The sequence below is a fragment of the Folsomia candida genome, unplaced genomic scaffold, assembly GCF_002217175.1.
Source record: "Folsomia candida strain VU population unplaced genomic scaffold, ASM221717v1 Fcan01_Sc002, whole genome shotgun sequence".
In the NCBI taxonomy this organism is placed as follows: domain Eukaryota; kingdom Metazoa; phylum Arthropoda; class Collembola; order Entomobryomorpha; family Isotomidae; genus Folsomia; species Folsomia candida.
The window spans coordinates 15,993,485-16,019,458 of NW_019091194.1; the positions used below are offsets into that span (position 1 = coordinate 15,993,485).

Here is a 25,974-nt window from a genome sequence, read left to right on the forward strand (position 1 = left end):
TCCATGCTGCTCTCGCCAATTTGCTCACCATTTCATTCCGCATTCATTCCCTTACCTTTTCACAGGCAACTGAACACGGTGCAACTGAAAAATTTCGAAAAAAAGTGGTCGTGTCTTTCGTAGACTCATCCACCACCGAATTCAGAAGCCAAAATGGGTCCCAAATTTGATCCCAATGAAGTTAAAGTTGGTAAGTTTTCGACATTTCGTAAAAGTCGTCAATTTGTGACTGCAATCGCATCTTCGGCGAATCGAGAAATCTCGGGTCACAAAGAATAGTCACAAGAGTGACATAAAATGTCCTCGACCAGTGGATCCTAAAACCTTCTCCCTGGTGGAATCACGAAATCAGGTGGCCCAAAATCCCCTAAATTTTTCTAACTATCGTGTGCTGATTTGTTTTATTCTTATTAACGTTAATAATAATTTTGATGGGAAAAGTTGCAACTTTTTTAAAATTATTATGACCTTACAATTTTACCCTGTGGTTCATTCTAGTCGTTTTGATGTATAAACGACTAAACCAAGTGATACTCTTATCGAGAATTTTTAACATGTGTTTCCTTCATTTTCAACAGTTCACTTGAGATGTGTTGGAGGAGAAGTAGGTGCCACTTCCTCACTGGCTCCAAAGATTGGTCCACTCGGTTTGGTAAGCTATTAAATTGAACTTGCTTATAAAAATAAAATAAGTCCGACAGTTTAGTAATTATTATATTTATGTCTTTGAGAACAGTCCCCAAAGAAGGTGGGTGATGACATCGCAAAAGCTACTGGTGATTGGAAAGGGCTCAAGATCACAGTCCGTTTGACAATTCTGAATCGTCAAGCCACCATCTCTGTTGTCCCTTCTGCAGCCTCCATGATTATCAAGGCATTGAAGGAACCACCACGTGATAGGAAGAAGGTTAAGAACAGTAAGTGCATATACCAATAAATTAATAAGGTGTGTGTAGTGTGTAAAGTGTACTCGCTCATCCGGAATAACATTTTTTTACAGTTAAACACAATGGCAACATCACCTTTAACGACATCTTGACCATTGCTAAAGCCATGAAAGAGCGCTCCATGGCGAAAAAGTTGGAGGGTACCGTGAAGGAAGTGCTAGGAACTGCACAGTCCATCGGTTGCACAATTGATGGCAAAGATCCTCATGATATCATTGATGCTATTAATGATGGCGAAATTGATGTTCCAGAAAATTAAGCTAGATAATTACTTTTTTTAAGTAATAAATAAAGCTGACTATCCAGCTAAACCATAAAATAATGTGCGTAATTGTGTTGATTCTTTTCAATCTGTGTGCTAGATTCTAATATGTCATTGAATGCAAATTTTCATACATGACTGCATATTTTCCGTATTGTTATGTTCACATCTATTTTAGGAATAAGAACGCATCATTCTACATATTATCGAACCAGATTTCAGTGCGTTATATATGTACTAATTCTGCACTGTATTACACGTGCTGTATTACTTTATTACACATGCACAGACGACCCCAAACTGGAGATTACGTATAGCTCACAAGTCTGTGTAATTACACCAAGCACTACTTATGACTTATATGTCATTGTAAAAATGATAATGTGGTTTTCAACAAAAAAATATTTCATTCCTGGAATGAACAAAACCTTCATCTTATTGTGATGACTGCTATGCTAAACAAATAGTTGTTGTCATCCTCTTGTTTTAGGTAAAACCTCGATACTAGTTTTGATCAGGTTATTTTTATTGTGTTATACATGAGACAACTTTTGGCTTGTTTTAATGACATTGTTTGTATTGCCATTGCGTTGATTCTAATAAGATCTTGAGAGCTTCGGGTACCATCAACACCTTCATGACGCGGATGAAGACATGGGTATATCAACCCCACCTCATCAGTTCATGTTTTAACCCCAGTTAGAAAAATATATTCTGAAAGAACCAGTCCACCAACACGACACCTAATTATACATATATTACATTACTTGTCGTTGTCTTCTAAAACTGGTAACAACCGCTACCAAGAAATAATATACTTCGGGTTCATCTAGTGTCATTTCGGCAGTTGACCCCAACCGATTGTCACGTCTGCGGAGAGAACTCATCTTACGTATTCACCTTGAACAAGACTATTATTATATAGTCTTTCCTAATTCAATTTCAAAATGTTACGCCATCTCGTAATCTTGACGTTCCTGACTGTTGTGACCTCTTCCCAAGGGGCAGGAGTTGTCAGATTGGGAGAGTCATTAAAAGGACTCTTAGCTGGCTCAAGACGGGACATTGTCATTGAAATGGAGCCTGTTTTAGGTCAAGTTCTGACAAACCCATCCCTTCTTGGTCTCACTGGTGATGTCAGGAGGTATGCAAATATAAATGTTTTATTTTGGAAAATGAGTTTAGATAATTTTATGCATATAAATGTTCAACAAAAAAACAAAGGAATCAAGTCATTGGCCTTCTCCAAGAACGGTCGCGGATTTCTCAGATTCCAGTAATGAACGCTTTGACCACTTTGGGGCTAGCCGACAGGGCCAAACCATATTGGGTTGCCAACCGAATTGTAGTGAGGGATGTGGATATTGGTGCAATTCAAGCCCTGTCGAAATTCTCCTTCGGTCTCCCCATGGTACAGTATAGGCACAAATAGGATTTAATTATAAATAATAGCATTTCCCAAAAGTATATCATGCAAAACAAAGTAAATTTTAAAGTTTAAGTTTCACTCTTCTTTATATACATATATCTAGCTTATTCGAGAACCAATCAAAGCCAAAATATATCCAGTCGTCACCATTGAAGAAAAAAATGATCAACCCAAAGTCGCATCGACTCGAGCAGGCGACCTCCAATATGGTGTTGCAAAAATTAATGCGAACAAAGTCTGGGACAAGGGTAACAGAGGAGAAGGGATTGTGGTTGGGATTATCGACACAGGAGCCAACACGAGGCACATCGCCCTGAGGGATAACTACAAGAATGACCAGTACAGCTGGAAAGATGCATTTGGCAAGTACGATGACCCTTACGACGGGAACGGTCATGGCACTCATTGTGCGGGCACCATTTGTGGCACAACAAACGGAATTGGAGTTGCTCCGGGAGCCAAGTTCATTGCCTGTCGAGGCCTTGATGACGAAGGAAGTGGAGATGACACCACTTTAATGACGTGTGGTCAATTCATGGCGTGCCCCTCTGGCAATTCTTCCACTGACGGCACCACCAGGGCAACTTGTACCGGTTTTCCCCACGTTATTTCCAACAGTTGGGGTGGACTAGTTGGAGGACAAGATTTTTACAATTCCATCATTAACTGTAATGTATACATGCATGATTAATTAGAGTTCTTTCTTAAGCAATCATTTTTCATTCATTCGTGTACTCATCAAAGTTAATTTATTGTATTATTTTGTGTGCATTTAATAAGCTTGGGTAGCTTTGGGGATCATTCCTGTCTTTGCGCTGGGGAACAGTGGACCAGTTTGCATGACCTCGGGATCACCAGGAGACCAGGACAATTTAATAAGTGTGGGGGCCACTGATGATAAGGACGGTCTGGCAAGTTTCAGCAGTCGAGGTCCAGCTCTGTTTTCAATGAAAACTAAGCCAGAAGTCTCAGCCCCCGGAAATAAAATCCTCTCTGCAACTCATGATTCTAACGATGGCTATCGAGCACTTTCAGGGACATCTATGGCGTATGTTTTCAGTCTTTGTAATTCTATAACAATTACATAATATGCAATACTGATAAATTGCAGATGTCCACATGTTGCAGGGGCAACTGCGCTCCTTTTATCTGCGAGAAAGGATGCTGATTTTGTGACCGTTCGGGATATTTTGCAAAAAACAGCCTTCAAGCCAAAACTTGTTTTTACGGACGTGCACAAGACCTGCACCGTTCCCGGAAATAAGTTCCCGAATAATGGATTTGGATTTGGGAGAATTGACATCGAAGCTGCCGTCGCAGAAATAGCTTCAACTCCCATCGCCACAACCACCACGACTACCACGACTACTACCACCACCACACCCACTACTACTACCAGTGAAGTTACCACGACTACTACCACCACCACACCCACTACTACTACCAGTGAAGCTACCACCACACCTACTACCACTACCAGTGAAGCTACAACTACCGAAACCACCAGCACTACAACGGCCCCCACCACCTCTTGAATTGCAAAAATCTCATCAATTATCAAGCATAGATTCGATTTTTACTAAATTATTAATTTATCCAATGCTATTAATATGATGTGTTTCTACCATTGTATTTATATTTATTTATTCATATCGTTAAATGTTGTCTCATGTTGAAGTCAAATTATTCTTACTCTGAAATAGAATGTTATATTGGTCGTCCGTCGTCATACACAATTCCGGTTTTCAGTAACGCGCATAGCACGTTAATTTTTATTACTACCTTGCTTCTGGCTCGCGCAAACTTGTAATCTAGTTTCTGACTTCATTTCATATTTATTGCGTGAGCAGTGTATGCACAAATACGCATTTATATATTTACCATGCATGCATATGCACATTTAAAAGTGAAAACTTAAACTTCCTGTTGTCAAAATTCGAAGAATGAATGATTGAATATTTTTGGCAAGCAAGCCTAGCCCAAAAGAGTCAATGATTTTGCTTGTTTCACCACGCAGGTATTATGCATTAATTAAATTGGTTCAATCAAAATTGTACTTTAAAAAAATAATGCACTCTTGCACGGTATGATTTTCCTCCTTGACAATTTAGCATATTTCTTCGTCTTCGATTAGTCTCTGCTTGTATTTTTTCTCTCCGTCATCATCAGTCCCAAGATAAGCGTCAATGATGTCGCGTCTCTTGTAAGCCTAAACATATTTTCGTGGATTCAAGTAAAGCGAGTGTTCATCATGACTTACGCTAGTTTCTTCCTTGTGCTTTATGTTTTGGGTAAGCCTTAGTGTAGCAATTGTATTTCGAGATGATATTAATTGGCCAATTTTGAAATTACGTTTCCACTTTAATTTTATAGGGGCAAGTTTTGCGAACCAGCAGCAAAACCAGCAAAGTTATCTGGGTCCTTCTTCCACACAAAATGAACTAGGCCAAATTCACGGATCAACTCGCATGGTACACATTCCACCAGGTATTTAAAAACGATTAAAATTTATGTATTGAACTCAAAACGCAAAGTCTGTTTGTACATCTTACACAAAATGTGATAACAGATAACGAGCCTACTGTCGTTTTTACACGAATTCGAATCCCATCAAACAACCTGCAACATAACTTTATATCAGAAGGGCAGGATAATAATTACCTCATCAAGCCTCAACAACCGACCGTAGATTCTCTCATCCCAACAACGTATCGTCCATCATCACATGAAGTACTCTTCCAAAATGTTGCGAACCCTACAGCAGTGTCCGAACCTTCGCCCCTTCCGGAAGCCACACCCAGACCGTTGATAACCCTCTATGACACTGGGAACCCACATCAACACCAATACTTCACAAGGGGACAACCCCAGATAAATCAACCGGCTAATACGGGAGGATTTTCCCCTATTTCCGGATATCTCATACAGAACGTTCCAGCATCAGTGCATTATTCACCTTCTTCCCCAGTCATCCAACCTCTCAGTAGTTACAATTATCCTGGTGCTACTAAATTCGTTGGGGTGTTATCAAATGCTGCAACCCTGTTAAGATCAACTGCTGACAAAATGACCCGGCTTGGCATCCCCTCTCCATTTCCTTTTGCTCTTCCCGACACTACATTTGTGAAACCAGTACGAATTCCGGGTTACACTGTCAACCCTGCGAGCAGTACTGCACCTCTCGGACAACAACAAGTAGTTGACAATTCAGCAGGACCGGTTTCCAATGCTAATGTCTCACCTTATAAAATACATTTAACGAAAGCTGTGCTGGGAGGAAATTTGCAATATGGTCCTAAAAAACTAAGATACTCGAACGGAAAGTATGCTGGAAGTATGCCACCCCCAGGACCTCAACCAGCCCCTCTTTTTCATAATCCTACACAACACGCCCCACAAATATATCTCGAAAATGCAAGCACCCGAGAACAAATTCAGAACTCGGCGTCGTCGGCGTCAATTCAAAAATCAATCTACTCACAACCACCAAATGGTCACCCAACTCCCAATCATTATTACATCAGAGGACAGCAGGTGCAGCCAATATTGACCTTGTTACGATCATATACGGATTCACTTGTGCATGCATTTAATAAAATGTATTAGGAACTAAATATGCTCATCATGTTACACGAATACATATCTTGTCTTTGTTATTTACAATTAAAATGTAAAATAAAATGTACTAATGTTAAAATGTCGCAGAGTGGCTTCAAACTAGTTTCAAAGTGTCACCTGTCGGCCTGTCACTTTATAGGCTGAGTGATTTCTAGAGAAGTTTTAAAATTAAATTAACAAATCCTTTGTTTCTTTGCTATAAATAGTATGTGACACAACGCAAAAAAAACTTGACATTCAGCCGGGACACTGCTGTCAACCCGTTTAAAGTTTAAATTCCACTTTGTCTATTTAATCGCAACAAAAAGTACACTGTATTTTTGTTCAATGATGAAAACATTTTTTATTGACTCGTGTCTATTTTAACTCTGATCTCGGCAGGAGGCATGAATTCGTTTCATGTGTATTACACTTTTGCATATTAGATTATTTGTAAATCCGAGCTAAGTCTAACGTCGTCACATTACTTGATTAGATCTGTGCTCTTTTCTGCTCACAATGTCATACATTAAAAAACTATTACGGATTGAAACAAAACATGAGACTTCAACAATTTTCCTGCACCAACAACTTGTTTCTCATGCGACTGGCCTGTCAATTAATACCAAAAAGAGAATTAATGGTCAAACAGATGCGCATCTGCAAGTCGTACCACAAACGCAACACTGGTTCTTTCCAGGAATTTTTTTCCAAGATAATTAAATTAATGCTCATTCGGTGTATCGGATTGGAATAAAAAATAAGAGAGGGAACTCCTTAATTAACTGCTACTACTACAGAGCAGTGAACATGCGTTACACTTGTTGCATCTCATCGTCGCCCCCAACTATTTACTACTAAACATGACTTGATGCAGTAGTTGGGAGTAAAAAGTCAAAATGTTTTTCAACACCAGCGACAAACTGAGATCTAATTTCAATTTTACACGACTCATATACTCATCCCATGCATCTCGATGATCAGACGTGTGTAACAGCTAAATTCGGGCATTTAGCCGAATGACGTGAATACGGGTTATGTACTCGGCAGTGTTGGTGCATGACACTAACTTGACTTTGAGAAAGAGATCAAATGACAAGATGTACACGATTTTTTTTTCTTGTGCTTCAAGGCAGTATTGACTGGGTAGAGGAGCTCCCATCATCAGATCCAACTATGTGGCTTTCTCAAGTCGACTCCTCCAACAATAAACTCCGGGACGGATCATTGGCAAAGAGCAACACATGTTTCAAAGTTTTCAACCCTTTTTGACAACCTTAATGACGCGATGGAGAGACTTTTTTATGTTTTATTATTTGCTACCAAAAGACGACGACGGGGATGAGATGATGAGATATATAATTAACAAGCGTGGGACTTTTTCTTGACATTTCTCCGTGAGACTTGCACCCGAAGAAGTAAAGTCAGGCGTCACGTATTGCCCCATATTTTTGACAGTGGGTCGTCTTAATTTTTTACAAAATGATGTGGGGCGAAGTGAGTTTGAAGAATTGGAGTTGGACTTCCTCCGACCTGGAAAATTTGTGCGTCGACGAAAGTGAAAGTCAATTGTGGTCACCAACAGAATCCAGCTCAGTCGTGTCTCAAAATTCGGAATGCGATCCCACTTCGCCAGATGCATTTCACCACCGGTTCTTCAGCTTCAGTGAGCACGAGTTTGTTCCACAAGGGGCTCAAAATTCCTTGCTTGGAGAAGATTTTTGGACAAATGTTGATCAATTTCGCTGTAGAAGCGTGCACAATATCCTCCCATCTTTTCGCATTGGGTTTTCTCCGATCGGTAACCAGGGAGGAGAAGATGGGAAATGTGAGACAGATATCTCATCCATACCAACCTGTCCAACGTCTGGCTCTCCTTCCCTTCAGCATATCGTTATCCCAGGGACTGATAACGACGACGATGACGACGAGTCTTCAGGGGAACACACCTCGATTTCATCTTCAGAAGAGGACCACCAGCCAGTGCAATGCATGTGGATAGACTGCAAGACCATTTTTGATACTCAGGTAATTTTTCACAACTTACGACTGAATCGATTTGACCCCAACCCCAAGTCCCCTGTTCCAATTCACCTTTTTGAATTCAACTGACGTTGGTTTTGACAGAGTTGTCTGGTCCGTCACATTGACCGCACGCATGTTGAGGGGAGAAAAGAAGACTTCCGTTGTTTTTGGCATGGCTGTTCCAGAAGAAACCGGCCGTTCAATGCACGCTACAAGCTGCTTATTCACATGAGAGTTCACACAGGACACAAACCAAATCAATGCAATGTAAATTTATTTAGTTGCTTATTATAGATATGCAGATTTGAAAGATAATTTGTACATTGATAATTGATTGTTGTTTCACTAGGTAATTGGATGTGGAAAGTCTTTCTCACGACTTGAGAATTTGAAAATCCACCTTCGTTCTCATACAGGTGAGTGATAAAATAAAATGCATTTCTTAGTCGCATTCGCATGAAAACTACAAATTATTGCATCGTTAGGAGAACGACCATATGTTTGTCACCGATGCCCAAAGGCATTTTCGAATTCTTCTGACCGAGCAAAGCACCAAAGGACTCACATTGAAAGGTATACTATTTATTCGTGCATAATTATTTAGTAATATTTACCAAAATATATTACAGGAACGCTTTCATTATAAATATTACAGTAAAATAATCGATATAACAATATTTGTTTGATATAATTTTTAGCAAACCGTACCATTGCTCATTTCCTATGTGCAACAAAAAGTACACCGATCCTTCCTCCCTAAGAAAGCATGCCAAAGTCCATTTTCTCCAAGAAGGAGTCACACCAAGCAACATTGTGCATCTGCCAAAAGCACTTGGCTCCCGTAATCGGTCCCGAATATCAAGGAGTCCCAGGAAGAAGCTGAACAAGATTTGTAATCCAGGTGAAAATCAGCCCTCTCACCGAGTCGACTTTTCTGACTCAATCGACAGACTTTCACCATTTCAACGAGCTGACTGGATGGACTCTGATGAGTTGGACGACTTCGTGGAGCCCAAATATGAAATTATGGACGAAAGCTTACTTTCTGACGTCGAGTGGATGTCAACGGGAGAACTCAAAGATATTGATCAAATTTTAAGCTTTTAGTACATTTTCAAAGTTACAAGATTAGCATTATTTATTCATCATAAAAGTAGAATTTAATTTGTATATTTAGATCAAGGGCTTTCAGTTCAGTGTGATAAATATGTATGGTAGTATGGTATATATGTGCATGGTACACATGTACGAGGAAAGGTATGCCAATAATACGTAGTTATTTTAGCAGATAATCTTACGATAAATATAATGTAATGCAAACTGCCAAAGCAAGCTTGTGATAAATACTGGATCTACAGCAAAGTAATTTAAGCTGTGTATCTTCTTGGTTGTAAATACGTATTTATATCCTGACAGAATTTAGAAAGTTGTGCTCATTTTAATTTTATGATGACGATGAAAAATGTTCAAAGTTGTGTGCAATATATACATACTTAAATCAGTATCTCATCAGCAATATTTAGTAATAGTTACAATTATACATAATCTCGTTATGCATTTGTGTCAAATTAATAGTTATTATTGCATAGTACAAAAGTAATTAACATTAAATTTGATATCAAAAATAGAAATTTGTTACTTTAATCAATTTCCTCGATGAATGAGACTATTTCTATATCCAATCTAGAATCATTCATATTCAATCTTCTTCCGGACTAAAACAACAAAAATACGTGACATTCAATTCATGAGCTAGTAGATCAATAACTTGGCATGAAAATATCGCATTACCAAATCAATGTCATCCAGTTTCGAAAATACTCGGGCCGCATGGCGACAACCCATCGCATTCGCTATCTCCTCCAACTCGTCCCACGAAGACTGCGCACGCTTATACTTGATGAGAGCGAGCGGAATTAGAAATTCGTCCACCTGGTAAATGTTGTTTATTTTCTCTCGAATCAATCTGTCCACGGAGGTCGAAGGAAGCTGACTTAATTGCTTAACAAGGTTTAGTACAGGGTCGCTGTTTGGAAACCCCGTTATCACGCTTGGGGCGACTCTGATCTGGATATATTTCATGATGGCAATGACTATCCCATAGTCCTTGGTCACCTTGTTGTACCAGCTATGCAGCAAGTCCAGAACCACCTCCAGCGGTACTGAGGAAGCTTTCAGTGTGTACAAAGCCAAACGATGACGGTTTTCTTTAAAATATTGATCCACAATGTTGAGGTGCTGAGAACGAGGCTGTCTTTCCAGTCCACGTTCAATGCAATGATATGAAATCTGAAAGTATGTCTTCTTGTTCCATTGCGACGCCAAGTCATCATACAACATGGCCTTCTTCGTCCACTGGTTGTGCGAAAAATTGCATTGGTTGTAGCAAAAAAGTGCAAGTTCATCACTGTAATTGCCCAATTTATCCCCAAGTGCTTCCCAACGGGTACGAGAATCCGGGGAGGATTTAGAATTGATCAATTTCAAGCAGGCCAGGGCATATGGATAAAGGTGGGCTCCCTCTCGGCACATTTTGTAAGCCTGGGCTCCCCACTGGAACTCTTTTAATCCTTGATACTGCAGACAGAGTATTTTGATCTTGTAGTCGCTTATTAGTGGTTGGGCAGCAAATTCCTCCAGTTCTTTTATTGCGACGGACACAGGAGACTCGTTCTTGGAGGGAAAGGTCAGTGTTGAGGCGTATTTCGTACCAATCTCAAGAAATAGTCTGGCGGCTGAATTCTCTGCAGAGTTCAAAGCAAACTGTGCACGCTTAATCCACATCACGGCGTTGGACTCAATAGATTTTTCGGAGCAGTTGTAGCACAAGGGTTGCTTAGAGTTGCTTCCCAATTCCAGGACCTGTTTGTGATTGGTACAAAGGTCGCACAGATTGACCCCACAAGAAACGCAATTGATGTTGTATTCCTTCTTGGACAGTTGACATTTGCACTCTCCACAAATATCGCTTTCAAGTGGGGTAGCAGGCTCTTTGATAACATACATTGGTAGCAAATAGTTGTCAATATTTTTTAAAATGTTACAATCAATTGAGGTGACGCGTAGTTGAGATCCTTCTCCGTGGGGCAGAACCTGTCCATAATTTTCTGTAATCTTAAGGCAAATAGTGTCCAAATCGATGGAATTATTGACGACGGGAATTGTAAGGAGGAGATCTTCGTCGAAATTGCCTTTTAAATATCTTGTGTACTCATTTGCACTTTTGGAGTTGAATGCCTCAACGAACCGCTTTGCATTTTCGATTGAATTGACAAGTTCGGTCCAAGCAGCGTCAATATTCCAAAATTCATCATGAGCTTCCTCTTCGACTTGATGAGCCATTTCTTGGAAATCTGCAAATGAAATGCAATTATGGACAATAAAATTATTTTTACGGGGGGATTTGAACAGGTTCAATCGTCAAAAAAAGATTTAAATTAGTTAGAAATATAGCATGAATGAAATGCTAACATGAAAGTACGCACATACCTCTTGTGAAAGTAAAGCCAGTGGGTGTCATTATTATTAGTTATTAGTAATGACGTTTATTACTTATCACGACTAAAGTGTTGTATCGCAGAGTTCAATTAATCAATTACAAAGAAAAATGACTTATTAGCATTTCTTGCTGTAGCAAAATCACTTACGATTAGCTTGTACATATGTATGTTTCGATATTTGAACCTAACTAAATAATGATTTGAGAATTAACGTCAAACGTGAGGAGTATGTATGTGGAGAGTATTCTTGCTTTATTTAACAAATCTTGTGATCCTGCGCTTTGTTAATTTATTAAAGTTCAACTTTTCGCAATTGGTACATTTATGAGAGGGCAGAGTCGACAATGAAATGACCAAGAAAGAACGTTGTGTTATTGAGTCAAGTATTATAAGTAAATGGTATTTGCCAACAGACGGTTAAATGAAATTCGATGAGAAGCCGAGATTGGAAGTACATAATGCTTTTCTTCTCTACTAATAGGAAGCCATCAAAATTATGTTCGGACGAAATATGAGAATTGAATTTGATACTCCGTCTTCTGCTACTGTTCTTGAGTCAGTAAACATTTGTACCATTTTAAAAGCCGATCATTACATTAAAATAAATACCCGATTCAGCAAAACAAATTATTGCTTAGCATACTTAGCACTTTCTCACCCATGTTTTATTTACGTCACAAAGAACATGGCCAAAAAACATCTCAATTTCTACATTTAGATAATGCAAAGGACTCGCATGCTACCCGATACTCTTGATCCTGGAAAAATATAATCAACCCAATGACTCAACTCAAAAAGTTAACCATTAGCAATATAGGTCAAGTTACAGATCGATTTTTAATGCACAACACTGAAGCATGCATGAGTTATATGCATATATCTGGCTATCGAATTGCACAACCTGTCCATGGATTATTATTTATTTTGCATCATTGTTCTTTAATGCCATGCTGAATTCGCCAAATAAGTACGTATGTATCGTGGCAAAAATTATCTTATCTGCAAGCTTATCTGGTATATATTATTTTAAATAGCTTGATGCACATTACAAATATGACTCAGTCATAGTCAGTGTCACCGCTGTTATTGATAAGGCATGTGAAAATAGTGCATTGAAAACAGCAATTTGCGATCAATCTGCGATTTAATTATTTTTCATAATACGGTAGAAAATGGATCGAGAAAATTCATATGAATATGCGGCAAACGTTAAGGACAAGGTCAAGAGACTTGAAGCCAAGGTCAACAAAAGCCCTGGACAAAATTCAGTCAGCAATATGGGTGTTCGGCCTCCACCAACAAAAAATCAGACTAATAAAGCAGAACTGAATAACTCTTCAGAAACATTGAACTTTGTGGGAAGTTCAGCCGCTGCCGTGATGGATGTAGAAATCACCCAGTTGAATTCGCCACATTTTCCAACGGCTGCACCCAAAGTTTCAGTTAACGGATCGAATTTCGAGTCGGACAGCGACACGGACATCGATCCTCCAATCAGTGTCAAAAACCTTCTGAGAAGATTTTCCGCGGGGATGACCCACACCTTTAGAAAAAAGAGTCCAGACCGTGAAAATGGAGAAAGTTCAAATAAAGCTGGTGTCGCAACAAATTCCTTACTTGTGCCTCGTGGGGTGGTTGACTTAGATGATTCGACTGAAAAAAATACTGCGCCAGAAGGAATTGGAATACCTCGAAGCAAATCTGTTTCACATAAACAGAAACCTACAGCCGTCTTGGCGAAGAAATCAGCTCAAAATATAGCAAACGTTCCTAACAAGGATGCAGAAATACTCACGGCCAAAACAACAATACAGAGAAGAGGAAGTGGCACAACCACTCATAAAGTGCCAATAAGCAAGAAAACTCCTTCGTCAACATCATTCGAAGGAACACAGAGTTCATTTGCTTTAAGCAAATTACTGCATTTTCAGAGAAGCTCTAAAAAACAGAATGAAAGTGAACAACAAGAAGATGACCCAGAATCAAAAGTGCCACAACATCAGAACAAAATAATTCAGAATGGCGTTACTGGTTCCATGGCTGTAAATGGACGTGAACTCCAGGATGTAATTTCAACAAATGAACAGTTAAAACCATTTCCACCGAGCAATACTGATGCTCCTGTCGTTACTCCTTTTGAGAATGAAACCAGTGAAAAATCCTTCATAAAGAACGAGAAAGAAGTTAACAATAATTCAAATTCCCAAGTAGTCCCAAAACCAAAGCCACGGGTGGACAAGCAGCCAGTTGAAGATAAAGTCCAGCATGAAAAAGGGGTTCAGGATTCGCTTACAATGCAAACTGAAATAATTTTAGTGGTGGGACCAAGTCGAGCTGGGAAATCTTCCATCGTAAGTCTTGTGATGAAACAATTGGCATTTCTAAAAGTCAAATCTTTATTTTTATCTTCGGTTCCATATTTTTTTTAGATAAACCATATACTACACCAAGATTTGTCAACCATCTACAAATCCCGACCATCTGAACGTGAGATTGTGCAATGCGTTGCTAATAGTAAGTCCAAAACAGGGTCACATCTTCAGGAAGAATTGTCCTCCTCTCTTGTCCTCATCGACACTCCTGGCTTCACTAGTGACAAAATGGGTGCTGCAATGTGGTCTACTTTGCTTCAACATCTTGACAATTCCTCCACACCTCTAGATCCAAAGCCTCCAAGCTTGATTCTTGTCGTGGTTAGTGAAGCTGAAACAACATCTTTTGTCGAATCTGATGAGTTTCAAAATTTTTGCAAAGCACTGTCGCACTACTGCACAAATTCGTTTATGGGGTTTTCAAAAATTGTGTTTGTCGTGACATATTCTGCCCCGTTGGATATTGCAGCTAGTCGACTGGCGATAGAAAGACTTTCCATTCTGGCTCGTCCATATTTTCCAGTCCGAGTTTGCTTTCATAGAATTATGCACACAAAGGAGAAAGACTTGTCATCTAACATATTGACATCAACTCGTCCCGATCTTCTCGCAGGCCTTAGATCATTCTGTACCAATGATAACAAAGGAGATAATACTGTCCCCACAACAGGAATGACCAAACACCACGAGACTCACCCTGTTCTAAAACATGTCTTTGCTACAGACTACCCTAAAACTATCACTGAATGCTTCGTTTCAAAACGAGTTTCGCTTAAATCCATTGAGCACCCAGACACCCTCAAAACCTATAAAATTCTGCAAAATCTGTATCAAAATGTAATTATTGAACCAACGGAAATATCAACTCTGCTTGAGATTGGCTGGGAGAACGTGAACAACAGCTTGAGAAAAAAATATCCATCCGCTCTCCTAGTTATCCAGCAAGTTATGCAAAGATGTAAAATTCGTACATTTTCAGACCTTCCTGAAGACCCCATGAATATATTCCAACTGTTAAAAAATATTCCGCAACACAATCCAGCCATTGCAGATTTATTGATAGAAACGCTCCAGTTGAAAGTACCATCCTGTTACGCTGCTCTATATATTGGGCAAGGATATGATGTTAGCAAGGACGCTGTCACCCATGTATCTCCTTTCCAATTGTCTGGGGCACTGAAAACATCCCCTGTGGGGCTCATCCCCAATGAAATTGGCTGCAAACTCACAGAGGACAGAGAAATAATATTCAAGTTTTTCTGCACTCTGGAAGAATATGCTCTGGATAGATTCAAAGATTTGGCGATAAAACACGTCACATTTCCGAAAAGTGGACCTCCGGTGACGCTGACTGCCAATCAGAAGATTGGTTACAACATTGTCAAACCAAATCAGGAGCCGACCAAAACGACAACTGCCACGTCGAACGTAGAATATCGAGCATTTCAGCTTTCTTTGTCACGAGGAGAGGAGATTGAGTTCAAGCAACAATTCTGGGATACGATTTCCTCTCTGCCAGAATTAAACATAAAAGATCCAGAGACGGTTGACTGTTGGAGTGAATTCTTCAAGTACTGGGGAACGCATATTGTAAAAGCAGCCCACGCAGGAGGATCCATCCAAGTGACCTTTCGGGGGAAAATACTCTCAAAGATTTTCAAGTCAATCTACCAAAAATCCGAAATTCTTACTGATGAACTTGAAACGAGTCGTGTTTTCCAGTGGCTCACGGGGTTAGCTTAGTTTTTTTTAAATTAATGGGTTTTAACTATTTTCTATTTATTAACTAGTATGATTTATTCTCCGTTCTAGAGATGGATTGGATTTTGCACGCCCACAAAATGCCAAAATTGAGTTTATGCAAGGTTGTGATGTGGACACCAGCTTTCACGGTGGTGACATGAGATTTCAGCAAACTGACCTGACAAAACTTGATCATGACAAAGTATCCTCAACTCGAGAAGAATGGATTCAAAGTTTACCTGGAAATCCTCTAATTTTAGAAACTAATTTGGTATTAGTTCCAATTAGTTATTTTGTACGACAGAAATCAGAAGGCATCGCGACTAAAATGGATGTTGCATTCCTTCATTTTTACTCAAATTTTATAGGCTCACAGGCAAAACAAAGCAACTGTTCTATTTTGTAAAATATGTATTGATTCAATCAGCACTTATTCAATATTCAATATTAATTTTTTTTATAGCATCAATAAAGGTTGTTATTAGAGCGAAATGCTATCGGATCGTCTCGAATAAATACCACGTTTTATATGCGTTGTTTTCTTATTACAAATTCCACACCTGCAGAGGCGACGACCTAGAACATTAAATCATTTTGTTACCAAACTTTTGTAATTGCGTCATTGGCTTAGTACTGTATCCAGTAATTTATTCTTACCTTTCTGATTGAAATATAGCCACAATAATGTTTTCGTCTTTTTGTTGCAAACAAAAATTACGAAAACCGTAACACCCCTTAAATTTAGGAACGCTCGATAAAACATAAAGTACCAAGCGGAGGATCGCACTGTTCCGGTGAAGTAGCCGATGATTATCCCAACAAATGTTATTCCACAAATTAAGTACAACTTTATAAAGCAGCTTATCCTACAATCATAATCACGCATATGCAAAATTTTAGACAAATGTGTAGAAAATGTAAGTTTAACCCAAGTATTTCAAATCGTTACGTAGTTTACAATTGGTTCAGTCTCTGATTTGATTGGGTAGATTTGTTGTCAACAGCTAGCATGGCGCATCTTCGGTGACGCAGTATCAAGTACAAGGTACCTCCGAAACAAATGGTGTTGACGACAAGCAACGCCGCTAAAATAATCCGAACTGCCGCAAGGTCTGTGTTTACACAGTAGCCAGTGTTCTTCCTTAAATATAAATCCATCCTAATTTTAGTTCGTCTTATAATTATGCCATATAAAAAGAATAAAAACTCACCAGTAGAAGCTATATGCAAAAGTGCAGCATGTCACTAAAAGTGGGAAGAAATGACCACAAATAGCATTAAAAATGAGACGTTTCACATTCTGCTTACAACCCAGTCCCACCACTGGTCTGAGGTCCCTGAGTAAAAACTCTTATAGTTCAACAGTATACTTAATTGTTACGCTATTGTTTCGAAATTTATCAGTCTTACTTGAAAGCTAAAAATAGTTCCAAACTCAATAAAGTTGCCCATGTAAATACTCCTATTGCAGACACAAAGTATCCGAATACAGCTGAAAATTGGAGTATTTTCAGTAAACTTTTACTTTAACCATGAATAATAGTTTTAAAATCAACGAAACTTACAAAACAAATGATACAAAGAACAAAAGTCCAAGTGATCTTCAGGGAAATTTATATGCAGAATACAAAACACTGCCAAAGAGAGCAGAGAGATCATGTAGAACAATTCAATCCACGTGTGAATGTGACAATGAGTTTGTTTCAGGCGAATTGCATAAACTGCAATACCAGCCAGAAGAAAAACTGCAGATAAAGAAAGGCAGCCACCGTACATTACAGTTTCTACATTCTGAAAAATTCACACGATTCAAAATATATAGAGGTTAAGAAACGTAGAAAAACATGTTTACTAAATTTTTTAATATGGTTTTCTATTTATACATATGTGTAAAACTCACCGTTACTCCAAATTCATTGTATGGCCAACTTTGGCCACAGTAAAATAGAGCAACATTTTTCTGCCAGTCGAATTTCAAGTCATGAGATACTAGAACATCATCAAAGCAAAACGATCCAGGAATCAATTGAGCAATTATTCCATCCAGTTCACTACATATCATCCAAGTTTTGTAAATAAAATAATTTATCACATCGAACTTATTCAGCACACATTCCCCTACTGTTTCTCAACAAGTTGTGATTAATTGACAATTCACCTCTGATTGTACAGGTTTATTGTGGCCGTTTCCACCATTTTGTTTTCGTTGATGCAGTTCAGAGGATGCCAGTAAAATTTGTGACGGCTTTCAGAAATCTTAGATCTCAGAAGCAGATTCTCATTCAGATTCAGATTCTCAGAAGCATTTTCAAACTTTTTGCATAGCTCGGGATGTAGCCATCTAGATAATTTGCCCCACGGACAGCATTTGGGGAGAGCAGGCGCTTCGTCGCATGTGACTATTACGACTTCACTTAAGTCATTGGATAAGCTTTAACATAAAGTTTACGTTAAACTCAAGGCTCCTCAGTGGGGTGCGACAGGTAATTGACAAGCTTACCTGTCCACACAATAGGATTCGGGTGCAAGAAATAAATCCTCGTTTATCGTAACGTATCCGTCATTGGGAAATCCAATCGTATTGAAATTTACAAAGTGTTTTATGAGTTTATCCGAGTCACATTGTAACTCGAAGTGGTTCAACCTAAAGATGGTCACACTGTTAAATAATCCAACTTTAATTATGAGTCTTCATGGTAGATATATGTAAGCGCTTACTTAAGGTGGAAATTCTTAATTTTATCCGAGTTATTACCACCACCGGTCTCAACTGATAAAATTTCTTGAAATTTGCTTAATTTTTCGGCATCTCTGAAACTTTGATTATCAAAAGAGTGCTGCGATTTGCAACAATTAAATATTGTATCTTGTGTAGAGGTAGAAATGCGTATCAAAATCAGAGTACACAAAAATATGACAAGATTACGATGATACATTTTCAAAAATGGTTCATAAAATATGACATTTTGAGAATGCTGTGCAAAATTAAGCGTGACGTATGTAGATATGTATGGATATGTAATTCGTTGTCTGGATTCAGTCAATCAGTCTGATTGATCTGTTGTGAGAGTGACCTGTTGTGAATTTATTTTCATAACCGTCTTCAGTTTCTTAAGGTTTTGGAGTAATTCCAAAATTAACATAGTTTGACGTGAAACTGATTATCTTTTCCTGGGAAGAAGGAAATCTAGCATACCACTAATCTCAACAGGAGCACTCAAACTTGAACTTTCAACATTCTATGCACATTGAATTTAAGAAACACGGCGGTGTCAATACTAGAGGTAAAAAATCGTAACTAATCTGGTGCACTGTTCACTGACTTCACCACTAATCCAAAAAATGCAATGAAGACTGAAGAACATAGATATGCAAATGTGTCATCAGAATCAAAACCAATCATCCTGTCGTTGTGATTTCTGTGACGTAAAGCTTGTTAGTTATGCAGCACCAAATCAATCATCGCATAATCACAAATGGGCGAAGTAATCACATGTGTACTGCAGAACTTTCACATAAATTTTCTTACTAGTTCCTGGAAGGTCCCATTTGTAAGTACACGTATGCAAAGTTTTAAGATGTCATTGATGTCATTCAATTTTGCTATTAATGGATATTTTATTTTTACAAACACACACAGTCAACACTTTAAAAATAGACCAAAAAACTTTTAATCTGAAATGGATTCAGTCTAATTTGAAAACTGTTGCCATCTGTGTCGACATATTTGGATTCGTCTAATGGATTTTCAAGGCCGTCACATTCCTCTATTTTGGTCGCTGAAAATCCTAAATTGACTCTGAGAATGACACGAGAACAATTATTTTAGCCCTAGTCTTTCATCAAATATTTTAAAAGCAGTCCTATATTCATACCGTGCCCTAGCTGATCCACCAAATGACTCATACATTCGAATGCATAATGCTCGATTTACTTGATATGCCACCTTTATCGCTTCCAAAATTACTGCTTCATTGTCAGTTGTCACCATGTTGGTCATGCCACTGAATAATAATTACTATTTTCATTATTATGTCACAAGTATTAGCATATGTACGTAAAAACAAGTAGCTGAGCAAATATCAATCAATCATGATCTGCTCCAACACTTTTGGATATTCGCCACTACTCACCGTTTCCAATAATCTTGATCAACGTTCAAAATGGATACGTCATTGGCTCCAAAAAAATTAAATTCATACGCTTTCCTTATTGATCCAGCCGATTGGAACGTTCCTTTGAGCATTACACACATAGTTAGCACTTGTAATAATAGTTTCGTGCGTATTCTTTAAATAAGATAACCTTCGTGTGGTAAAATTGCATAATGAATATAGTGCTTGTGCATGTCGCAATTTCCATCCGGACTTTTAGGCGACCTGAGAAGAGATAATTGAACCACATTGTCCCTGACATGCCACCCATACTTTGAATCCGTGATGAAAGTCACACCTCGATCAGCTTGGGAGATGTCCATCCATCTTCACATAAAATGAATCGTGAGCACATTCCAATGATTCGAACTATGAATAATTTTAGAACAGACAGTTTTCTCACTTGTGTCCACTGACTTCAAATTTTGCCATGTCCCAAGACGTGTTAATGTGCGTGGGCCGTTGAAGGTGCCCATACTGGATTTCATATGTAGCTTCTCGAGCCAATACATCCACAGGAAATTCAACCTTTAGAAACTTGTGAGATTCTTTCCAGTCAATGATCAGGAAATACTCGAGGATGGGAGAATCAGCTCTCATGATCGTGTACCGAGTAAAATTGCTGGAAGATCCAAAAGTGCAGCTCCATTTGTATGCTGATAAGAGCGGCCCATCAGCAAGGATGATAGGACCACTTGTATCACGACATTCCAATTCTTTTCGTGTCTCGAGGTGGTAATCCATAGCGTCCCAAGAATCCCAAAACAACGGCACGTCATCAAATACATAAAACATGCCTGGTTTCGTGTCTTTCTTAAAAACTTCAACTTCATTATAATCTTGTCGGCTCGAAACTAAGGCTAAGCTCTCAACTGGAATCCCATTTAAAGTTTCGACTTTCAAGTTTAACTTCCCATTCGACATATTGAAGAGGGAAGTATTATTATTGGTAGTTTTTCTGACAGTAACAGGGAGGCTTGGTTCCACTGGGATAACCTGCGAGTACCCGGTCGGTACCATCTTCACAAGTACAGCCACAAACTTGTGTGGAAGTTTACGTCCTTCCTCCTCTTCGTCGAAACACTTGTCGTCTAACACCACTGTCTGGACTGTAGAATTAACTGACTGGGGAATGGCAGAACTGGAACAAATGACCTGCGTAACTTCCCAACATAAGGGATTGAATATAACCGGAACGTTTGCGTTATCAGCCGCCCCAAAAAGTAGCTTGTTGTTGTAAATAGTCTGAAGCTTTGTCAAATCACTCCAAACGCATTTGTAAATTCGCCAGGCGTCGTCCTTCACACGTTCAATGCAAGAACCAGGAATTACATCATGAAATTGGTTGAGTAAGAGTCGCTTCCAACATTTGTCTACCAAATGCAAATCTCTAAACGGACAGTGGCACCCTTGTTTAAGTTTACACATTTTTAAGTACTACGATGTGCATAAATGTATATAATTACTTTCTAAATTCCTCTTCTTGTAGGGCACAATCAGTGGAATATGCAATTGCCATAATCAACTCCACCTCCATCAAGAACTGCTCCAATTTCCGGTTGTACCATTTAATTTTTGCCTGCAAAATTATTATTTTAACTGTACATCCCAATATGGTAACTCTAAAAGGAACTCAGTCAGATAGCCTTTACTTGTGAAGTATAAGTCCCATTGTGCAATTCTAGATATAGCTCTCCCACCCACTTGCAAAGGTTTCGGCTTTCGGAGGCTAACATCTCGAATAGCTTGTCAGGAGTTCCCATTTCAACTCTGTTCCCATTTCAACAGAATAGAAAATTTGCACAATATGAGATATAAAATATTTATTTGCATAAGGAATTAGAAAAAAAAATATTTCCCTGGTTTATTACTTCGGAAGACCGTCTACATTCCGAACCCGTCTGAGCTTCTCGAGCATTTCCATCGTGGGACCACCCCCACCATCTCCATGTCCAAAAAGATACGCTCCACAGTTAACCCTTCCCTTGTCTTGAGAATTTGTAACAGACTTCAAAATCTCCTTCACCCTGGATCAGCAAGCAAAATAAAAATTACAGCAGTGTAAACCCCCACCACTTATTTATTTGCATATCATGGTGAAAAATATTTAACAACTTATTACGATGCTGTCATTGTATAGGAATCCCCTGGAGGAAAGTGTACCAAGACCTGACTCCCATCAATGCCTTCCCAGATAAAGTTATGGTGTGGGAACTTATTTACCATACTCCAAGATAGTTTTTGAGTTAAGAATCGATCAATTCCGACATGCTAAATATATGGACACACAAAAAATACATACTTCACGATGTAAAATTACAATTAATAATAAAATTCGAAATAAAAACCTTCAAAATCTGAGGAATTTGTCCAGAATAGCCAAACGTATCCGGCAACCAAAACTCTTTGCATTTCATCCCAAACTCTTTTTGAAAAAATTGCTGTCCGTAGAAAAATTGGCGAATAAAGGATTCTCCACTGTGACAGAAATATTTATAAGCTATTCATGCATTGTAAATTATCATTATAAATATAACATTTTTGGACCAACCTAGGCAAAAGTCCGTCCAGTTCAACCCACGTGCCCCCAACAGGAATAAAGCGCCCCTGCTTCACCATTTCCTTAATGTTGGTAAATATTTCTGGATAGTATTTCTTGATCCAGTAAAATTGCTGGGCTTGGGAGCACGTGAATACAAACTCTGGATAATCTTTCATTAGTTGGAGCTGAGAATGCCAAGATCTTGCACATTTTCGTATAGTTTCGTCATAAGTCCAAAGCCATGCTGTATCAATATGGCTAAAAATTAAGTAAGTGAACCAAGAATAATTTGGAAATGTAAAAATATGCACTAAAGTGACAGTAATATATATTACCAGTGACCCATTGCTATTAAAGTATGCACTTTGTCGCCATTTTTCTCAGCAAAAAATGCATCTGCAAGTTGGCCGGCTTTCCTAATACAATGAATGTTTTCTTACTAATTAATCCATTTTAAAACGTATGTAAATAAATATATCGAAAGTCTTACTGCGTCTTATTTTCTGTGATGAGATTGATCATTTCGTTAGCAGTGTACATGGCTTGATAACCGCGATGGTCTGTTTCCAGTAACTCAGTAGCCATGCCATACAGAACGTCAACATCATTCAATAATTTGTATGCAACTCGATTAAAAACAGCAATTTCCAGCCGTTGCAAAGTATATTCAAACGCTTCATCCGGTGGGCCTTTTTACAGTGTGTAAACAAAAATTAATACTACATTGATTCACGAATAAAATTAAATCTCAGAATTATTCATAGGCTTATACTAATGTTGAGATTGTCTGCAATCATTCCTCCTCCGAACATCCCGTTACAGGCAATTTCGATAAAATATACAATATCGCTTTCATTCCCTGACCACTCTTTGGAGATGATATACTCGTTTCGAAAATCCGGGGAGAAAGCCTGCAAATTGACAGAAAGGCTTCAAATCTTGCGGCTCTCAATATTTGAAGTTACTAAAAGCTTTCAACCCCTAAAACAGATCCTTGAAAATCTCGAAGAGTAGCTTCGCTCCCAGAACTGAATCGAAGATGAACCTCTTTGCCTTCCAACGTTTTGGGCAGATTGAAATGAACCTGTATTCAAGTTACAAATTCTACGCAAGTTTTTTTCGACTTCACTGCATGATTACATATTAAATACGATGTATTTACTTTAAGCCAATGTGTCGACCAAACGGGTCCAAATTTATCTCCCAAATTGGCAGGAAGAAATACTTCTGACAAAATGTCGTGGACTGGAAATTTCTGCCAACTTCCATTGCCTCCCGGGAGCTTCCACTTTTCAAGCCCTGTGCAAATTATTTCGTCCAATTAGTACAAATTTACTATAGAAGAGAATAAGCTACCGATAATTTTATATGTTGTATAATTATGTATGTATGTACTTGTGAATGGGAGCGTCTCAGTGTACAACTGTGACGCAAAGCTGGGTATTCCATCACACTTTTTATTCAGTTGAGTTGGGTTTTTACTCAAGGGTCCTCTGGAAATGAAACATTTTATTCGGCCTAAAGTGGCAGCCTTATTTTTATGCTGGCTGCCTGTAGTTGACATGACCAAAGTTCCCAACACGAAGATTTATGCACCCAAGTTTGTTCTGAACCGAGGGAATAATATGCCGTCGAATTTTATAATGAGCACAATTTTGCAGTAAAACATATTAGGAGTACTTTGGTTAGATACATTACAGGAGTGCTTATTTTACACGCATTGCAGTTGCTTGCCACATGCGGATTAAGTTTTGAAGACGAATGATCCAGAATCATTAATCATTCATTGCTCAATGTAGGTTTACATTATTTATTCAACACATTTAAATATTATTGGTTGGCTATACAGGAATTATTAGTGATTACAAAGTATCTTCTCCTAATGCGCGAGAAAGTATTTTTCGAATTACTTTAATTTGCAATCCATTTTGCGTACCTAGAAATCAGTCGATTTATAGCACCTTCATGAAATTTATGAGATTGATCTTATTGTGCATACCATATTGCTTTCCAGTGAACCCCATCCAGTCCCAGCACCCGGATAAATTCCGTGGATTGTACACGGAACGCTTTGTTTGAGGAAAGATTACTATTATGTCATTTAGTTCGGCAACTTCCAAGTATCCTGTGGTTCTTGGAAACTTGTCCCCATAAGTTTGTCTGTAACCCCGTTTTCATGCGGATATAGTCAATTCCGGAAATAAGTATGAAAAATGTGCAAATACCTTGTTTGTGTACATCCGTGCAAAGCAATTGCAAGTTTACAGTAAGGTTTATATATAGCTGTTGAATTATCATCAATGACATCTTTTTCCGGGACTGAGCATCTCGATGGAATGTAGGCAAAACCCACGTCGTCCATACCAGCCGATTTCGAAAAGAAACCTTTCTTGTCAAAAAACTCGGACTGGTCGAATTCATAAAAGCGACCTCGCAATGGAACGGTTCCCATGGTTCCATTCGGCTTGACTAGCGCGTCCTCACCGTACAAGTGATTGAACATCTCGTAAACTCCACTGTATTTGCAATTGTTGACGAGATACTGGCCCACGTTCACCATCCCGCATGGTCCCCCAGAATTATCACTTGCCTAGCACAAAGGATAGATTTTCTTATTAATAAAACTGACAAAATTTAATCATGTTTTTACCATTCCATGTTCTGCTGGTAATGCATCTAATTTCGAAATTATTGAGCGACTCAAGTTCGAGTAAATGGTTTCTATCGCTCGACCACAACCTGCATGCAACATTTCGAAATTGATGATCAATATTGCACGTCCATATAAACACAAAGTCTTTATGTCTCAATAGTATACCATGGTACACAGTCGAGTCTTTGGTCCCATGGTAGATGTACACGCGACTATTGTTCAAATGGTGTAGAGGGTCAATGAGGTGTTCTTTCTCATAGTTTTTGGCAAAATCAGTGGCCAAGCTGATATTGAAGTTGCCAGGGTCGGTTACAAAAAAGTCCTCCCGTGACCGATCGTGCCCGTACATGTAGGGAACTGTACATACATATTTATATATATTTGGAAAACATGAAGAATTTATTGTGTTATGCGATGCTAGAAATTGCAAATAATACCTCCGGAAAAAATTCCTACTCCAAGTAATTTAGACGAATGGGCAATATGGAATTGCATTGCTTGTGCAGCTCCAGACGAAAATCCGGAAATCGTTACAAGATTTGGGTTTACATTTAATTTTTCTATAGTTTAAGTATATGTAAATATTTTCTGTAATGTATTTCCAATGACAATCAATTGCAGAGAGGCTCACAATCAATGACTTTCGCTTACCAAGTCTATGAATTTTTGCTCTTCTTGCAGAACAGGAGCGAAAAGCAACAAAAAATATTGTCCAAATTACAACAAAATTTTTGAAATTCATCGTGGCTG

General features: G+C 38.6%; 9 protein-coding genes across 12 annotated transcripts; 5 read left to right on the plus strand and 4 right to left on the minus strand.

Moving 5' to 3' along the window:
• The first annotated feature begins 11 nt into the window (after window positions 1-11).
• On the plus strand, window positions 12-1,269 carry LOC110842824 (60S ribosomal protein L12). The gene is made up of 4 exons (XM_022088652.2): window positions 12-190; window positions 579-652; window positions 737-917; window positions 1,001-1,269. The coding sequence occupies exons 1-4, from the start codon at window positions 154-156 to the stop codon at window positions 1,204-1,206; spliced, it is 498 nt and encodes a 165-aa protein (XP_021944344.1). The 5' UTR covers window positions 12-153; the 3' UTR covers window positions 1,207-1,269.
• Window positions 1,270-1,927: 658 nt separating this feature from the next.
• LOC110844817 (minor extracellular protease vpr) lies at window positions 1,928-4,374 on the plus strand. Its single transcript, XM_022091112.2, has 5 exons — window positions 1,928-2,353; window positions 2,434-2,620; window positions 2,742-3,306; window positions 3,419-3,686; window positions 3,750-4,374. Exons 1-5 carry the CDS (start codon window positions 2,157-2,159, stop codon window positions 4,171-4,173), a joined length of 1,641 nt encoding a protein of 546 aa, XP_021946804.1. The 5' UTR covers window positions 1,928-2,156; the 3' UTR covers window positions 4,174-4,374.
• Window positions 4,375-4,520: 146 nt separating this feature from the next.
• LOC110844018 lies at window positions 4,521-6,339 on the plus strand. Its single transcript, XM_022090100.2, has 3 exons — window positions 4,521-4,929; window positions 5,012-5,125; window positions 5,208-6,339. The coding sequence occupies exons 1-3, from the start codon at window positions 4,890-4,892 to the stop codon at window positions 6,242-6,244; spliced, it is 1,191 nt and encodes a 396-aa protein (XP_021945792.1). The 5' UTR covers window positions 4,521-4,889; the 3' UTR covers window positions 6,245-6,339.
• A 1,289-nt stretch (window positions 6,340-7,628) lies between these two features.
• On the plus strand, window positions 7,629-9,885 carry LOC110843516 (zinc finger protein GLI4). Its single transcript, XM_022089482.2, has 5 exons — window positions 7,629-8,263; window positions 8,363-8,527; window positions 8,610-8,676; window positions 8,746-8,833; window positions 8,959-9,885. Exons 1-5 carry the CDS (start codon window positions 7,718-7,720, stop codon window positions 9,365-9,367), a joined length of 1,275 nt encoding a protein of 424 aa, XP_021945174.1. The 5' UTR covers window positions 7,629-7,717; the 3' UTR covers window positions 9,368-9,885.
• A 1-nt stretch (window position 9,886) lies between these two features.
• On the minus strand, window positions 9,887-12,283 carry LOC118434384. The gene is made up of 2 exons (XM_035847754.1): window positions 10,052-12,283; window positions 9,887-9,975 (listed from the first exon to the last, which is right to left on the minus strand). Exons 1-2 carry the CDS (start codon window positions 11,600-11,602, stop codon window positions 9,901-9,903), a joined length of 1,626 nt encoding a protein of 541 aa, XP_035703647.1. The 5' UTR covers window positions 11,603-12,283; the 3' UTR covers window positions 9,887-9,900.
• A 550-nt stretch (window positions 12,284-12,833) lies between these two features.
• Window positions 12,834-16,393, plus strand: LOC110844354. Its single transcript, XM_022090533.2, has 3 exons — window positions 12,834-14,111; window positions 14,190-15,865; window positions 15,945-16,393. The coding sequence occupies exons 1-3, from the start codon at window positions 12,933-12,935 to the stop codon at window positions 16,279-16,281; spliced, it is 3,192 nt and encodes a 1,063-aa protein (XP_021946225.2). The 5' UTR covers window positions 12,834-12,932; the 3' UTR covers window positions 16,282-16,393.
• Window positions 16,279-19,060, minus strand: LOC118434577. Its single transcript, XM_035848382.1, has 10 exons — window positions 18,594-19,060; window positions 18,376-18,519; window positions 18,034-18,306; window positions 17,776-17,926; window positions 17,441-17,666; window positions 17,286-17,367; window positions 17,087-17,212; window positions 16,834-17,016; window positions 16,533-16,741; window positions 16,279-16,451 (listed from the first exon to the last, which is right to left on the minus strand). Exons 1-10 carry the CDS (start codon window positions 18,809-18,811, stop codon window positions 16,357-16,359), a joined length of 1,707 nt encoding a protein of 568 aa, XP_035704275.1. The 5' UTR covers window positions 18,812-19,060; the 3' UTR covers window positions 16,279-16,356.
• A 408-nt stretch (window positions 19,061-19,468) lies between these two features.
• LOC110843517 (alpha-mannosidase 2C1-like) lies at window positions 19,469-24,252 on the minus strand. 4 transcript variants are annotated; one of them, XM_035848569.1, is made up of 17 exons: window positions 23,967-24,251; window positions 23,734-23,870; window positions 23,551-23,655; window positions 23,344-23,482; window positions 23,062-23,260; window positions 22,907-22,987; window positions 22,581-22,829; window positions 22,378-22,507; window positions 22,152-22,300; window positions 21,901-22,056; window positions 21,682-21,799; window positions 21,496-21,608; window positions 20,433-21,419; window positions 20,181-20,356; window positions 20,009-20,111; window positions 19,751-19,879; window positions 19,469-19,674 (listed from the first exon to the last, which is right to left on the minus strand). In XM_035848569.1, the coding sequence occupies exons 1-17, from the start codon at window positions 24,133-24,135 to the stop codon at window positions 19,524-19,526; spliced, it is 3,291 nt and encodes a 1,096-aa protein (XP_035704462.1). In that variant the 5' UTR covers window positions 24,136-24,251; the 3' UTR covers window positions 19,469-19,523. The 4 variants fall into 4 exon arrangements, 2 of the variants coding, with proteins under 2 accessions (XP_035704462.1, XP_035704464.1); XR_004834152.1 differs by lacking the exon at window positions 19,469-19,674 and having other exon boundaries at window positions 20,181-20,254; window positions 20,328-20,356; window positions 23,967-24,252; XM_035848571.1 differs by lacking the exon at window positions 23,967-24,251 and having other exon boundaries at window positions 23,551-23,675; window positions 23,734-23,850.
• A 114-nt stretch (window positions 24,253-24,366) lies between these two features.
• On the minus strand, window positions 24,367-25,968 carry LOC110843519. The gene is made up of 7 exons (XM_035848276.1): window positions 25,876-25,968; window positions 25,662-25,784; window positions 25,390-25,581; window positions 25,222-25,310; window positions 24,797-25,161; window positions 24,571-24,731; window positions 24,367-24,507 (listed from the first exon to the last, which is right to left on the minus strand). Exons 1-7 carry the CDS (start codon window positions 25,964-25,966, stop codon window positions 24,434-24,436), a joined length of 1,095 nt encoding a protein of 364 aa, XP_035704169.1. The 5' UTR covers window positions 25,967-25,968; the 3' UTR covers window positions 24,367-24,433.
• Window positions 25,969-25,974: the final 6 nt, after the last annotated feature.

Bases quoted from the DNA above. Each gene is read 5' to 3' on its own strand.
- LOC110842824 (XM_022088652.2), top strand. From the start codon at position 154: ATGGGTCCCAAATTTGATCCCAATGAAGTTAAAGTTG. The intron at 191-578 runs GTAAGTTTTCGA...CATTTTCAACAG, and splicing joins TCCCAATGAAGTTAAAGTTG to TTCACTTGAGATGTGTTGGA. The intron at 918-1,000 runs GTAAGTGCATAT...ATTTTTTTACAG, and splicing joins TAGGAAGAAGGTTAAGAACA to TTAAACACAATGGCAACATC.
- LOC110844817 (XM_022091112.2), top strand. From the start codon at position 2,157: ATGTTACGCCATCTCGTAATCTTGACGTTCCTGACTGTTGTGACCTCT. The intron at 3,307-3,418 runs GTAATGTATACA...GCATTTAATAAG, and splicing joins TTACAATTCCATCATTAACT to CTTGGGTAGCTTTGGGGATC. The intron at 3,687-3,749 runs GTATGTTTTCAG...GATAAATTGCAG, and splicing joins CTTTCAGGGACATCTATGGC to ATGTCCACATGTTGCAGGGG.
- LOC110844018 (XM_022090100.2), top strand. From the start codon at position 4,890: ATGACTTACGCTAGTTTCTTCCTTGTGCTTTATGTTTTGG. The intron at 4,930-5,011 runs GTAAGCCTTAGT...TTAATTTTATAG, and splicing joins CCTTGTGCTTTATGTTTTGG to GGGCAAGTTTTGCGAACCAG. The intron at 5,126-5,207 runs GTATTTAAAAAC...ATGTGATAACAG, and splicing joins CATGGTACACATTCCACCAG to ATAACGAGCCTACTGTCGTT.
- LOC110843516 (XM_022089482.2), top strand. From the start codon at position 7,718: ATGATGTGGGGCGAAGTGAGTTTGAAGAATTGGAGTTGGACTTCCTCC. The intron at 8,677-8,745 runs GTGAGTGATAAA...TTGCATCGTTAG, and splicing joins CCACCTTCGTTCTCATACAG to GAGAACGACCATATGTTTGT. The intron at 8,834-8,958 runs GTATACTATTTA...TATAATTTTTAG, and splicing joins CAAAGGACTCACATTGAAAG to CAAACCGTACCATTGCTCAT.
- LOC118434384 (XM_035847754.1), bottom strand. From the start codon at position 11,602: ATGGCTCATCAAGTCGAAGAGGAAGCTCATGATGAATTTTGGAATATT. The intron at 9,976-10,051 runs GTAATGCGATAT...TTGTTGTTTTAG, and splicing joins AACTGGATGACATTGATTTG to TCCGGAAGAAGATTGAATAT.
- LOC110844354 (XM_022090533.2), top strand. From the start codon at position 12,933: ATGGATCGAGAAAATTCATATGAATATGCGGCAAACGTTAAGGACAAG. The intron at 14,112-14,189 runs GTAAGTCTTGTG...TATTTTTTTTAG, and splicing joins GAGCTGGGAAATCTTCCATC to ATAAACCATATACTACACCA. The intron at 15,866-15,944 runs GTTAGCTTAGTT...TCTCCGTTCTAG, and splicing joins GTTTTCCAGTGGCTCACGGG to AGATGGATTGGATTTTGCAC.
- LOC118434577 (XM_035848382.1), bottom strand. From the start codon at position 18,811: ATGTATCATCGTAATCTTGTCATATTTTTGTGTACTCTGATTTTGATA. The intron at 17,927-18,033 runs GTGAATTGTCAA...GATGATATGTAG, and splicing joins ATAAACCTGTACAATCAGAG to TGAACTGGATGGAATAATTG. The intron at 16,742-16,833 runs GTAAACTACGTA...TTATGATTGTAG, and splicing joins AATCAGAGACTGAACCAATT to GATAAGCTGCTTTATAAAGT.
- LOC110843517 (XM_035848569.1), bottom strand. From the start codon at position 24,135: ATGTCAACTACAGGCAGCCAGCATAAAAATAAGGCTGCCACTTTAGGC. The intron at 22,988-23,061 runs GTAAGACTTTCG...TCATTGTATTAG, and splicing joins ATCACAGAAAATAAGACGCA to GAAAGCCGGCCAACTTGCAG. The intron at 21,609-21,681 runs GTAAAGGCTATC...ATAATTTTGCAG, and splicing joins ATGGGACTTATACTTCACAA to GCAAAAATTAAATGGTACAA.
- LOC110843519 (XM_035848276.1), bottom strand. From the start codon at position 25,966: ATGAATTTCAAAAATTTTGTTGTAATTTGGACAATATTTTTTGTTGCT. The intron at 25,785-25,875 runs GTAAGCGAAAGT...CTTAAACTATAG, and splicing joins AGCAAAAATTCATAGACTTG to AAAAATTAAATGTAAACCCA. The intron at 24,732-24,796 runs GTATTTGCACAT...ACGGGGTTACAG, and splicing joins CACGGATGTACACAAACAAG to ACAAACTTATGGGGACAAGT.